This window comes from Zingiber officinale, chromosome 8A, assembly GCF_018446385.1.
Source record: "Zingiber officinale cultivar Zhangliang chromosome 8A, Zo_v1.1, whole genome shotgun sequence".
NCBI lineage: Eukaryota > Viridiplantae > Streptophyta > Magnoliopsida > Zingiberales > Zingiberaceae > Zingiber > Zingiber officinale.
In genome coordinates, this window is record NC_056000.1 from 94,560,640 (window position 1) to 94,574,808 (window position 14,169).

Sequence of the window (14,169 nt, forward strand, 5' to 3'; positions counted from 1 at the left end):
ATGTGAGTGATGTAGACGGGATCTATCCCTCCTATATGACGGGAGCGACATCGATATTCTTGATAGAGTGAGACCACGAAGTGCATGGCCATGCCCAAATGAGTCAATATGAGATATTGAGCTCATTTGATTTAGTGAGTCTACTTAGAGTTCAAGATTTAGATTGATTAGAGGATGACACGGTCTATGCCTCACATTGATCAATTTAGATGTCTTGGATAGAAGGACACTTGTCATATATTGTGAGGAGTCACAATTAGTAGTCACAAGGTGATGTTGGATCTCAACATTCTTATAACTTGGGTAGTAATGATGTGTTGCTAGATACCGCTCATTACTTATGCTTCTAAATGGGTTTAGGAGCATTGCCAACGTTATAAGAACCTATTGGATCACAAAGAAACCCTCGCGATGGTTAGATCGTGGGTAGGGGCGCTGCCCCTGGCCCCGCAAGGGGATTCGTTCCGCGATTGCGCCAGAAAATCGCTAAACGGGACCGCCGGAAAATTTTACTCAATTGGTATATTTTTGGGCCATGACTATCACAAATTATACATAATTCTAAATTATGTAATTTTCATAATTTTCTGTAATTTCAATACCAATTTTTACAATAGTTTTTATGAGTTTTTTCTCGTAGAAGCGAAGCACAAGTGTTTCGACACTTGTAGGCTTCCACTACCGAGAAGAATTTTTCAAAATGGCAAAGTTTCACCCCAAAACTTTTTGGGACAGCGGGCTAAGGCGCTCTTGGTATCCCATGGAGGTTACAACCTCCACTAAAGTGGTCGGCCACTTTGATTTCAAGTGGAGAGTTTCATTTTTGTGGCAACTCCCATCTTCTTCCTCTCTAGCTTTCTTCTTGCTCTCCCTCTCCTCCATTACTGATCTCTAAGGTTGCTAGCACATCCTTAGAGATTTTTCTCCATCTCCTGCTTGTGTGGATACACATAGAGAAGTGTCTACTTTGACACTTTCGAGATCCGGCGAACCGAGGACGAGCGGGATTGCGAAGGGCTTCGCATCAAGGGTATAACCTTTCTTCTTTGTAGATCTACTGTAGATCAAGGTTTAAAAACTCGTACTCATAAGTTTTTCGAAAGTTTTATCTTCGCACGGATCCAGTGGCGGGGGTTTCGGGGTTTTCGCGACGCGAAAAAGTGATTTTCGCGGCCTGAAAAACCTAACAGTGGTATCAGAGCCACGTGCGAAGACGAATACGAGTTTATTTTGATTTTTATGAAAAATAAACATTCTGTAAATTTCTGTAATTTTAAGTTTTTAATGGTTTTTATGAGTATTTTTCTCGTAGAAGCGAAGCACATGTGTTTTGACACTTGTAGGCTTCGACTACCAAGAAGAATTTTCCAATACGGTAAAGTTTCACCCCAAAACTTCTTGGGACAGCGGGCTAAGGCGCTCTTGGTATCCCATGGAGGTTACAACCTCCACTAAAGTGGCCGACCACTTTGATTTCAAGTGGAGAGTTTCATTTTTGTGGCAACTCCCATCTTCGTCCTCTCTAGCTTTCTTCTTGGTCTCCCTCTCCTCCATTACTGATCTCTAAGGTCTCAGTACATCCTTAGAGATTTTTCTCCATCTCTTGCTTGTGTGGATACACATAGAGAAGTGTCTACTTTGACACTTTCGAGATCCGGCGAACCGAGGACGAGCGGGATTGCGAAGGGCATCGCATCAAGGGTATAACCTTTCTTCTTTGTAGATCTACTGTAGATCGAGGTTTAGAAACTCGTACTCGTAAGTTTTTCGAAAGTTTTATCTTCGCACGGATCCGGTGGCGGGGGTTTCGGGGTTTCCGCGACGCGAAAAAATGATTTTCGCGGCCCGAAAAATCCAACACCAGCTAGATGCTCAGTGGGGCCAGATGAAGAGTCGGTCGAAGGCTCGGGCAGTAAAAAGAAGTCGTTCATCCTTATAGAGGGAAATGACCCATCAGGAATCTCATCCATGTTGCGACCTATATCTAAAAAATCTTCCGCAGGGACAGCCAGAATCATATTCTGTTCAAGCATTTGACGAGCTCCTCCGCCCACGCCGCAGCATACCATGAAATTCAGTAGATCTCCCATTTTCTTCGTGAAGAAGGGGGAGGTAACATATGCTTGTCTGTAGACCCTCAGTCGACCCACTTCGCCTGCCAAATAATCGGCCAGCTTGGTCTCTGCTTTCTCCTTGTCAGCGCGGGCTTGAGTCAGGGCTTCTTGACTTCGGGAGACATCCTCCTGAATTTTCAGAAGGTCGGCCTGTACAGATCTAAGAGTTGCTTTGCCGACCTCCCACTGGATCTGAACAGTTTTCTCCCGGTCGGAGATAAAAGCCAGTTGACCTTGGACTTCTGCCAAGGTCTTTTGAAGACTCTCCCGGGTTTCTTGCAAGATAGTCGATTGAGCATCCTTCTTCTCTAGCTCAGCCGCTAGCTCTTGGCGCTTTCCTGCCTCAGAGGCCAGCTCCGACTCACTTGTCTGCAAAGTTGCTTCCAAGGCCGTTATCTTGTCAAAAGCTGCGTGAGAAATATCGCGGACCGATTCGGCAGACTCTCCAATTAAGCGAAGATAGTGCGCCAGATCTCCAAGAGTTGGGTTGAGCGGATCGCAGGGAGTCAAGGGCAGTTCTATTTCCTCCAGCCGAGCCTTAAGCACTTCATTTTCCCTCTGCAAGCTACAGGCATGCTGAAGGGCACTTAAGTTGGCGGAGCAGGCCGTGTCAGGTATAAGAAGAAGGGTTATAAAAGATTGTAGCAAAGAAGCGTGGGTGTAGAGGAAAGACTTACAGCAACCATCTGACAAGCTGCTTGGTCCAGCCCCCCTAACGGAGCATTCTTCCAAAATTTGTGATTGCCAGAGCGCCAGGAGGCTGCTAAATCGCCCTCTAACTCGATCAAAGCAGTAAGGGGAGGAGCCCCATCAGTAGTTTCTGTGGCGACCCCTGAGCCTGTGGATGAAGGCACACGCCAAAAATCAGTAAAGGAATATTTCTTGCAAGTTTTCCTCCGGGATCTAGAAGTAGACGCGGGAGCATCTAAGGGAAGGGAGGCAGATGGAGTGTCAGAGCCCTCGGGCTGGTCCACTAAGGGTAAAGGTGGCTGACCGGGATAAGAAGATGGTGCTTGCAAAGAAGCCTGCTCAGGAGTTATATCTCGACCGGGAGCCAGGACTGATATGCGGGGTGACACGATAGGAACCTCAGGCCCCATAGGTCTCTCCCGGGCAGGAGATGCAGCCGGGATTTCCAAAGGAAGATGAGCGACAGAAGAGCGACGGCTGGAAGGGATAGGTGGGGGTGACGCTTGAATAGCTGGAGTCACTCTTTTCCTCTTGCGTTGGAGTTTTAGGCGTTTAGCCGGTCAGGGGAATGCCACTTGCCTCTCCTCAACCTGCTCTCCAGCGGCCTCCCCGGCCTGTTCTTCAAAGGCTTCCTCAATTTGCCCTGCCGTGGACAGATCAGCCTGTTCTATAGCAACCGGGCCTTCCGCGAGAACCACATCCAGGGGAAGCGCTGTGAAAGTTCCTTCCTGGGTCGTCGCCAGCGGAATGGGTGGTGCTACACCTTGTCTAAGCTCCTCGCCAAGATTTTTCAAATAAGAGGCAGACCGGCGCTTAACATCAGAGGCGTAGGCTCGGTACATGGCAGCCTCTACGATAAGAAAGAAAGATACTTCAGTTAGCGAATAATAGTTGAGAGGAAAACGGGGTCTTACCAAACGGAGCCCCGATGTCCTTCTGAACAGGGCTGAGCCCAAACAAATATATAAAGCCTTCCAACAACAACACAGAAAAGTTAACAAGTACGCCTTGAAGTGCTTCGGAAGCGGGAACACAAGAAGGCTAGTGTTGATGTACAGGGAGGTCGGTCGGGAGGTCGGGGCGCCATTGTAGGGGCCCGACCAGCGGATTGGGCAGTCTGACAAAGAAAAAACGGGATTTCCACCCTTTGTTCAAGGAAGGCATGTCCGAGAAGAACATGTAGCCGGGCCTAGCTTGTACCATAAACACTCCGGGCTCCGAGCGTTTGAAAGAATAGAAGTGGTGAAAAAAATGAACAGTCAAGGGAAGTTGATATACGCGACAAAGAATCACTGTTCTGCAGACTGCCCTAAAGAAGTTAGGAGCAAACTGAGAGATACAAATGCCAAAGTATTCACTCAGGGAAGAAAGGAATGGATGGATGGGAAAACGAACACCTCCTAAAATATGGTATCTAAAAATGGTCACGAATCCTTCCGGAGGGCTAGTAGGATGCTCGTGCGGTGTGGGAACTCGGAGTTCATAAGCATCACTAAGATGTAGGTCCGAGCGAATCACGGCTAGGTCGTGGTTATCCATATCTGAAATGAAGCAGGAATACCAAAGCGTGGTCTTACCATCAGCCATTATCAGGGTAAAGAGGGTTGAGGAAGAGATTAGTCGTGGAAGAGAAGAGCACTAGACGGAGGAGCTTAGAAGAGGAAGGGTGCAGGCGCCGAAGAAGTCAAAGCAACAGGAATCAAGCAGTCAAAACGCGCAAGACAATGACTACGGACAGCCTTTAGGGTTTATAAATAGAGTGTTCCTAGGGAATATCGAAAAGAAGAGTATCTTTTTGAGTGAAGCGCTTAAAACTGTCCGATCGTCGAAGAACATACCCTTATGGGAAAGCGTGTACAAAAAGGAGTGGTGTGGGCGGCGTCACTCTGCATAAGCAATAAAGGCAGAGGACAGGTGTCGACCTCCTAGGAGCCGTATTAATGATGGACGTGATAAGGAAATCATGATATGAAGCAAGCGTACGGAAACGCTTACCCCACGCTTTTCTAGGGAACCATGGAAGAAAAGTAGCGGGAAAGAAATTCAAATACAGCAGGGCCAAGGCTAAGTAAGGTGTTAATATGGCTATCCCCACAGCACCACTAATAATATGTTTCTTGATGACAAACGAAGTCGAAGCTCTTCGGACGATTCCGGGTCGGGAGTTCGACCCTCAGATCGGAAGCCTATATTCGGATCGAGAGTTAGACCCCCAGGTCGGCTACGTGTGTCCTGGTTGGTGGATCGATCCGCAGGTTGGCAACATTTATCTGGATCAGGAGAGCTCCTGCTCGGTCGGCTGTCCCAGACTCTTGCCCCAATGCAAGTTATAAGTGAGCTCTGCTCTTACGCCCAACAACCGAGCTGCTCGGTCGGCTGTCCCAGACTCTTTCCCTAGTGCAAGTTATAAGTGAGCTCTGCTCTCACGCCCAACGACCGAGCTGCTCGGTCGGCTGTTCCAGACTCTTGCCATGCTCTCACGCCCAACGACCGAGCTGCTCGGTCGGCTGTTCCAGACTCTTGCCCCAGTGCAAGTTATAAGTGAGCTCTACTCTCACGTCCAACGACCGAGCTGCTCGGTCGGCTGTTCTAGACTCTTGCCCCAGTGCAAGTTATAAGTGAGCTCTGCTCTCACGCCCAACGACCTCTTCTAGACTCTCTTCCCAGAGCGAGTTATAAGTGAGTTTTCTCTCACGACCAACGACCTCCGGGTTGGTATTCCAGACTCTCGTCCCAGTGCGAGTTATAAGTGAGTCTGTTCTCACGACCAATGACCTCCTGGTTGGTATTATAGACTCCCGCCCCAGCGTGAGTTATAAGTGAGCATGCTCTCACGCCTCCAGACTCTTGCCCCAGTGTAAGTTATAAGTGAATTTGCTCTCACGCTTCGAGACTCTTGCCCCAGCGCGAGTTATAAGTGAGTCTGCTCTCACGACCAATAACCTCCCGGTCGGTATGCCAGACTCTCTTCCTAGTGCAAGTTATAAGTGAGCTTGCTCTCACACCCAACGACCTCTCGGTTGGTGTCCCAGACTCTTGCCCCAGTGCAAGTTATAAGTGAGCCCTGCTCTCACGCCCAACGACCGAGCTGCTCGGTCGGTTGTTCCAGACTCTTGCTCCAGTGCAAGTTATAAGTGAGCTCTGCTCTCATGCCCAACGACCGAGTTGCTTGGTCGGCTGTCCCAGACTCTTGCCCCAGTGCAAGTTATAAGTGAGCTCTGCTCTCACGCCCAACGACCGAACTGCTCGGTCAGCTGTCCCAGACTCTCGCCTTAGCGCGAGTTATAAGTGAGCATTGCTCTCACGCCCAACAACCTTCCCGGTTGACTCAAGCACTTTCTCGGGTGATACAGACCGCTGCTTACTACTATGTTGGCAAGGGGTAAGAAGAAAGCGAGGTACGCAAAGTGCTTTTGTTATGTTTCTAGAAAGGTTAAAAGAATGCAGGTGTTTTATAGCGATACAAACACAGACACTAGAAGGAAGGAATACAGTTATAGAGAAGAAAATAGGCTTCATTTCATAAAGAGAGATTCATAAAAAGGAACATTTAATAGCGCTCTCAATTGCTATCGGACCCAGGCACTGGAGGTCCTTCCTCTAAGCGAGTTCTCCGCTTGAGCCAGCTCTATCTGGACACGATCAAGGGTGGCCCGCAGTTGATCAATGGTGGCGTTTTGTAGTCGATTCTCCTCATTCAAAGACGTCACCTCATCCTCGTGCTTCAGCTTCAGATAGAGGATATGATGGAGTTGAGCGTGAAAGTCTACTTGCGCTTTCATCTTCAGGGTCGTTTCTGCCCGGGTCCTGCATTTGGCTGCTCGCCATAGCTCTTCCAGTTCCCTGCAAAGGGAAGTCTGTAGATCCCGGCTCCAAGTCATATCATGTAAAGCCTTCTTGGTAAAAGCCAGCCGGCGATGTAGAGCAGACAACTCGGGGGATTCCATGAACAAGGTAAGGAGCCGGTATAAAGAGTGTGTATAGAAAGGGTGAAGCGCTTCAAACCTTTTATATAGAAGAAGAAGGTGAAGGGACTCCCTCGGAACTTGAGGAGACACTTGAAAACCAGTGTAGAAGTTAAGACAGACCAGACTTGGAAGTCGAAGAGTCAGTGAGAGCAAGAAGGTCGCTCAGCAATCGCACAGGTCTATTGGAGGCTAGATAGGTCGGCAAAGGAGATACGAGCCAAATCAAGTAGTCAGGACACTAGTGTCTAGTTAGTCGGATTAGAGCCTCATTCGACTAGACTTAAGAGGGAGGCTTGTGATACGGTGCGTATTTTGTGGGGTCGATAAGATGATGTGGCTCGAAGTCAGGCTAACGTAGCCGGTCAACAGTCCAGCTGACGAGGAGGTCAAGAGGGTCAGAAGTCAGGCCAACGTGGTCGGTCAACAGTCCAGCTGACGAGGAGGTCAAGAGGGTCAGAAGTCAGGCCAACGTGGTCGGTCAACAGTCCAACTGACGAGGAGGACAAGAAGGTCAGAAGTCAGGACAACGTGGCCGGTCAACAGTCCAGCTGACGAGGAGGTCAAGAAGGTCAAAAGTCAAGCCAACATGGTCGGTCAACTGTCGGGCTGATAGGAACAGTGGGGAGGTCAAAAGTACAACCTATAGGGCTTAAGTTAAAGGAGAGAAATTATAAGACCTAGCCCTAATAGCAAGTAATAAATGGGTTCGTGGGCCAAGTACATCTAAAGATGGAGACTACCGGCAGGTCTGCTTACAGACCCAACGTGTAGGTCGGGACATACATACCTTGAATAACAATAATCAGATGTGGGTCGGCGGACAGACCCAACGTGCAGGTCGGGACATACATGCCCTGAATAAAAGCACACAGATGTGGGTCGGGAGTCAGACCCAGCGTGCAGGTCGGAACGATCATGCCCTGGATAAAAGCAGACAGATGTGGGTCGGGAATCAGACCCAGCATGCAGGTCGGAACGCTCATGCCATGGATAAAAGCAGACACATGTGGGTCGGCGGACAGACCCAGCGTGCGGGTCAGAACGATCATGCCCTGGATAAAAGCAGACAGATGCGGGTCGGGAGTCAGACCTAGCGTGCAGGTCGGAACGATCATGCCCTGGATAAAAGCAGACAGATGCGGGTCGGGAGTCAGACCCAGCATGCAGGTCGGAACGCTCATGCCCTGGATAAAAGCAGACACATGTGGGTCGGTGGACAGACCCAGCGTGCAGGTCGGAACGCTCATGCCCTGGATAAAAGCAGACACATGTGGATCGGCAGACAGACCCAGCGTGCAGGTCGAAACGCTCATGCCATGGATAACAGCAGACAGATATGGGTCGGCGGACCGACCCAACGTGCAGGTCGAGACGTTCATACCATAGATAATAGCGGACAGACGTAAGTCAGGGAGTCGATCCAGCGTGCAGGTCGGGATGTTTATACCATGGATAACAGCGGACATATACAGGTCGAGAATCAGACCCAGCGTGCGGATCGGAATGTACATGCCCTGGATAGCAATAAGCAAATGCGGGTCAGGAATCAGCAGGTCGTCGAGTTGTACAGGCTTCGAATGACGCAGACGAAGGTGGGTCAGGAGGCCAGACACTACATGACAAATAGACCTGCAAGGAATCGTAACCACCTGTCAGAGAACAATCATCACATGTCAGGGAATATTCTAACGGTGAGAGGCTCATACTCCTCTTGGTTCCTCCGCCAGCCGATAAAAGAAAGCCACGTGTCGACCACCGCCAGACAGAACCTGACATCCGACATTCCCTGACATTCGTCAAGTTCCAGAAGCCTCAGTTGCAGTATAAAAAGAGATGCTTTGTCCCTTACGTAGTTACGCTCACTCGTCATTTCTTACCAGTCTTTTACTTTTCGTGCTTTTTCTGTGATTTCTAGGGAAAGTACCTGACTTGAGCGTCGGAGGGCCTGACCCGGAGACTTTTTCACTGGTTTCTGGTCTTTAACGACCGTGGGACTCGTCTGAGTGTGTGCAGATCAATAGCGTCATCATCCTGATCATTTTTCTCCGGAGAACCGCCCGTGCGAACTGGTCCAAGGGGTACCCCGCTGATTTAGCATCTCAACGACTTTCCGTCAACTTTTAGCACAACAAGACCCTCCTTCATCCGACTCAGCTTCCGGACGAGATCATACGCGATATTACATTAAGTTACACACAATATTCTAGGCTCTACTACACACATCTTTCATCTTTCCGTTTGGCGTCGGAAAGCATACACCAGGAATCCCTCTCCTGATTTCGTGCACTCTGACATTTTTTGCTCTCTTTGGTGTGTAGAGAGGAAGAAGAACCCCTCTTCACTCCAATTTGCAAACCCTATCTCTTGTTAAAAGTCTTCTCTCGATCAACAATAAAGCCACCTACCCAATATATCATCTCTATCAATTTTAATCAATTTTAGACAGGATCAATCATCAAAACAGGATTAATCATCAAAAGATAGAATGACTTTTGTTCCAACTAACCACAGAAAGAAAAACAAGAAGAGAGCTAAATCAAGGGAACAAAAACCTGCTTCAGTTCTTGTATTGCATCTACGATGAGGGTGACAGACAGTTCAATGTGTATGAACTCAAAACTCTTCCTCAAAACTGCTTCAGTAGTTCAATGATCTGTTCCTGGGTCAGTGAAATTAGTTGTTTTGTCGTCAACACGACTGAAGTGGAAGGTGGTCACCGAATTCTACAAATAAAATGCTTGAGAACCACAGGCCATTCATCTGTCTTAGAGTTTAAGTTGCTTGAAACTAGACATTATTTACAATTTCGATGAACAGAGTGGAGATTGCATGTTGCGGATGATTTTGGAGATGCCTAGTGGGAAAAATCAAAGGTGCTAATTTACATCATTACGTGAATATAATGTGTACGGAGTTTCAATGCGGTCCCTATCCACAACAAAGTCATGGAACACTCTTTTGAGAGAGAAGAAATTCGATCAAAAAGAATCTCCAAAACGGGCGATGTTACCTGGCATTCCCCTTTAATTCGATTTCTTCTTCTTCCTTATGGCGGCACATTGCTCTGGGGGTCTCATTCTCGGAGGCACGGCGTCGCGCGCGCACGACCGCGAGCTGGGTGGTGGCGCCACGCAATTGTACTCCAGACACAGTGACGTGCCTGCCGGCACAGCCGCCCCAATGTCGAACCCCGTCAGGAAGTTGTGCTGCAGGTAGAGTAGTCGCATCTGCCCCGCCACCAAACGGTCCACCAGCACCACCGGCACCCGCCCTGTGAACCGGTTGAAGTCGAGGTAGAGCCTGCCTGCCTGGGCAAGCTCTGCTGGAACAGCGCCCGTCAATCGGTTGTAGCTCAGGTCGATTGTAGCGCCATCCACCGCCAGCGGTCCCGACGGCCGGACCGGGCCGCAGAACTGGTTCCGCTGCAGCCGCAGGGTTGATATGGCAAAGGCGAATAGACCTCCTGGAAGGGGGCCGGAGAACTGGTTCACGCTTAGGTCGAGGAATCGTAGCTGGCTGAGCCGGAGAAGGACTCGGTCGACCCGTCCGGAGAGTTGGTTGGAGGCGAGGGAGAGGTAGATGAGGGAATAGGGAAGAAACGGGAGGAAGCCAGTGAGGACGTTTCCGTGGAGGTCTAGGCGGAGGAGTGGAGCGGATACGCCGACGGGAATGGACCCGGAAAGGCGGTTGCCAGAGAGGATGAGGGTTCGGAGCTCAGGAAGACGGAGGAGGGATGCGGGGAGGGGGCCGGAGAGGCGGTTGGCGCTGAGGTCGAGGGTGCGGAGACGGCGGAGAACAGTGAGGGAGGGTTGGAGTCGGCCAGAGAGGAGGTTCCCTGCGAGGGCGAGGAAGCGGAGGCCGGGGGGGAGGGCAGCTGGGATGGGGCCGGCAACAAGGCCGGGGACGAGAGAGAGCTCGGCGAGGGCGGAAAGGCGGAAGAGGGAGGAGGGGAGGCGGCCGGTTAGGCCAGGGGAACGGGCTCGGGGGTCGCCGAGGGAGATGGCGACGACGCGATCGGCGGAGCAGAGGACGCCGGGGAAGGAGCAAGGGTCGGCGGTGAAGTCCCAGGCGAGGAAGAAGGAGGAACCTGGGAGGTCGGAGAGGGAGGCGCGGAGAGACTGCAAGGCCAAGTAGTCGGCCGGGTGCAAAGTGGCGGAGACCACGAAGACTTGCAGCAGCAGCAGCAGCAGTTGGAGCTTAGCGTCCGTTTCCTGCATGGTTCCGAAAGAGGAAGGAATTGTGAAGTAGTGGAGGGAAGAAGTGACGGAATTGATTAAAGCGAAAACGGTAGAAGGGAAGAGAAGAGTAATGGCCAAGGAAAGGGAGAGGCTTGAAAGAGAAGGGAAGAAAAAGAAAGGAAGGATGGTAGCAGCTTTTGCCTTTGTGCAGGTCAGGAACGAAAAAAAAAAAGGGAAAAGGCACTTGAGTCATCGCATTCTGCCGCGTGTTTATTATTGCTCATAATTATAATGTTAGCGGGGGGTGGGAAGGAAGCTGTCGGTCAACCTCAGGGTATTGGGTTGATTGGAATTGAAGGTTAGTTGGGTTGGACTTTGTTAGGTTGGGCTTGGTTGGATTCAAACTGACACCTTTGGTGGGACTTCTGCCTTATTTTTCAGTTTTTCTGCTGTCCATGTCTGCTGGACACTCCACTCCAAAGTGCTCATTAAAATGTTTGTTCATTAAAATGTTTAATAAAGTTCGCAGCTACCTAAATTGTGCTGAGTTTGGCTACAGGGTACTGTCACGTTCGATCAGCTCGGGCCAGTCGACTGGAATGTTGGAGCGCACAGACCGCATGATTACTGAATTTGTTTTTGACGACGACTTTTTTACGAAATATAGACAGAACGGAAGAAGGGATTATTTATTAACGCAACGTGTCAGTAAGAAATATACAACTTGGCGTACAGTACGCAGAATCGTAACAATTTGTAACGATAGGCAACGAGTAATCAACAAAGGTTCATTCATAGGCAGACTTGCATCATGAGTAGTAACAAGAGTAGTATGAACTCGACCGACTTGCATTGCAGTCCAAGCGTCAATAAAGAAGCTGAATTTGACTCGAATTTCCATCAACTCATTTTAATGAAGAGCCATTCAAGCAAGTTATTTTAGAATTTTAAATTTGTACAGAGGATATAATAAAATGATCAATTGAATTAAAAATTTTTTAAATATTAAATAATTGATATGGAATTGTATATGTAGAAATTTAATAGATTATATATATTTTTAAATTAAAAATATATATCATTGTATGAATAGGATTATGATTTTAAGACATAGACATATGATAGATATTAGATTTTCTTAAATCTTTCCTCTCCTTATCTTAAAATAAACAATGATTTTCTCTATACTTCTAGAAATCTAATCCATAATTCTCATAGCTATAGTCTATAGATTATAGGCTTCCGGATTAATATTTTCAAATATTCAACATGAATAACATATTTTATCATATATTGATGACAAATTAATTAATTTAGCTAACCTTTAATCATCTAAAATAAAACTTATTTTATTTTCTTGTTTTATGAAAAGTTTTTTGGATAAAATTTAAATTGCAAGATAATTTTGTAATTCGCCTTCCAATTAAGAACTTTGATCAATATTACTTTTAAAAACTTAAATACAATCATTTTTATTATTTAAAAGAGTATTTTAATTAAAATTTTGAAAAAAAAAAACAGGCTATGACCTTTTTATGTCAATTTTGAAAGTTCAAATTGATTCATATAACATTTTTATTTTAAATTTAAAGATTTTAACTATCATGATTTAAATTGTAAGGTTGTAAATAAAATCTCATATTAAAAATTAGCAATAATATGTTCCAGGAAATTTTTTTTAAAAAAGCTCAAGGATAGATACATAAATTCATGGTCCACCATTTTACTTTTGTGGGCCCCATGAATTTATGTGTCTATCCTTGAGCTTTCCATTGAGATTTTTTCTTTGAGCATATCATTTTTCTTAAAGTTAGATGTGATGTGATCTAACCATTCTATCAAGTATGCAGGATTTGATGAGTCTGACACCAGGCAAAAATCTATTTAGGTCTGGAGGACCTGATACCCAGTGTAGAAGCTTAGATGGGTTAAGAAGTGAGCTGATATCTATCGAAAAGTCCGGATGGATCTGCAGGACCTGACAGCTAATCAAAGTCCAGTAGGGTATATGGATCTGACAACTGGCGGAAAGACCTGCGGACCGAAATAAAGTCAAGTGATTATGCATGGTAAATAAAGTAAGTCACTAGAGGAGAGAGTTCTAATGAAGACAAGCTCCAATTAGGGACTTTAGGCGCAGATATAGTTTAGCCCCATTTTGAAAACCTAGACTGAGACCGTAATTAAATCTTGGTCTCAAGAAGACAAGATCTAATTAATAATGTTATTTTATTATTGTGCTAACTCTGTTTTGTAGGGTATAGTTTATTATTTGGACTAAAATATTTTGTAGGGGCAAAAAGTGACTATAAGTCTCAGATGAACAGTGATCTGAGATGCCTTCTGATCGAGTGGAGGCACCTCGAATGCCTTAGTCAAAGTCCCCACGCGGAAGAGTATGGAGGCGCCTCCCATGCGGATGGAGGTGCCTTAGAGAGCTTTGAAGGTGCCCTCCTGAGGATAAAATTCGTAAGTTGTGAGTTTTATCGATTCTGTAGATAAGGGGATAAAAGTTACTGCTAGAGGGGCCTCGCACAAAGTTGGAGGCGCCTTTAACAGTCCATATAAGCCCTCTTCGAGCCGCCTTCAAGACAGATCTTCCCTATGAGCTACAAAGACCTTCTTACTATTGTGAACATGTCTGACTGTTGCTGTACTATTGCTCCGGGACTTCCAACTGTTGCTAGCAGATCAACACCAACTCTTGAGCGCTTCCGAATCCTCATTCTATAAGTTGGTAACAAAGTTAATTACTGCATCTCTTTATTATTTACAAAAGAGAGTGTCGGTTGGTGCACTTCTCTTCCTTTGATATTTTATATTTGATTTCTATTGGAGAAAATAATCTCTGGCAAATCTTTGGACTAAAATAGATGGACAGTTTTAGTCCATCTGTCTGAGGGTGTAAAGCGGTACTAAAACAGATGGACAGTTTTATTTTCTCCCAAATCTCTTCCTTCCAACTGTTACCTTTATTTGAATATAGAGTTCTGTTTTAGTACCGCTTTACACCCTTAGACAGATGGACAGTCTGAGCGCATAATTTGGACGTTAGAGGTTTTGCTAGTAGTGGGCATTATAGATTTTGGAGATGTTGGAGGATCCGTTGATAGTGTGTGTTACGGATTACAGAGATAGTTGATTTTTTTTCCATAGTTAGCTGGACAACAACGTATGCATAGCGGAAGCAGGGAGAGCGTATAACCCACAGAGTGATCC

The 14,169-nt window shown here is 47.0% G+C and overlaps 1 protein-coding gene across 1 annotated transcript; it reads right to left on the reverse strand.

The window, feature by feature from the left end:
• Nucleotides 1-9,282: 9,282 nt before the first annotated feature.
• Nucleotides 9,283-11,192, reverse strand: LOC122009859 (probably inactive leucine-rich repeat receptor-like protein kinase IMK2). The gene is made up of 2 exons (XM_042566172.1): nt 9,783-11,192; nt 9,283-9,431 (listed from the first exon to the last, which is right to left on the reverse strand). The coding sequence occupies exon 1, from the start codon at nt 10,987-10,989 to the stop codon at nt 9,796-9,798; it is 1,194 nt and encodes a 397-aa protein (XP_042422106.1). The 5' UTR covers nt 10,990-11,192; the 3' UTR covers nt 9,283-9,431; nt 9,783-9,795.
• Between the last annotated feature and the right edge of the window lie 2,977 nt (nt 11,193-14,169).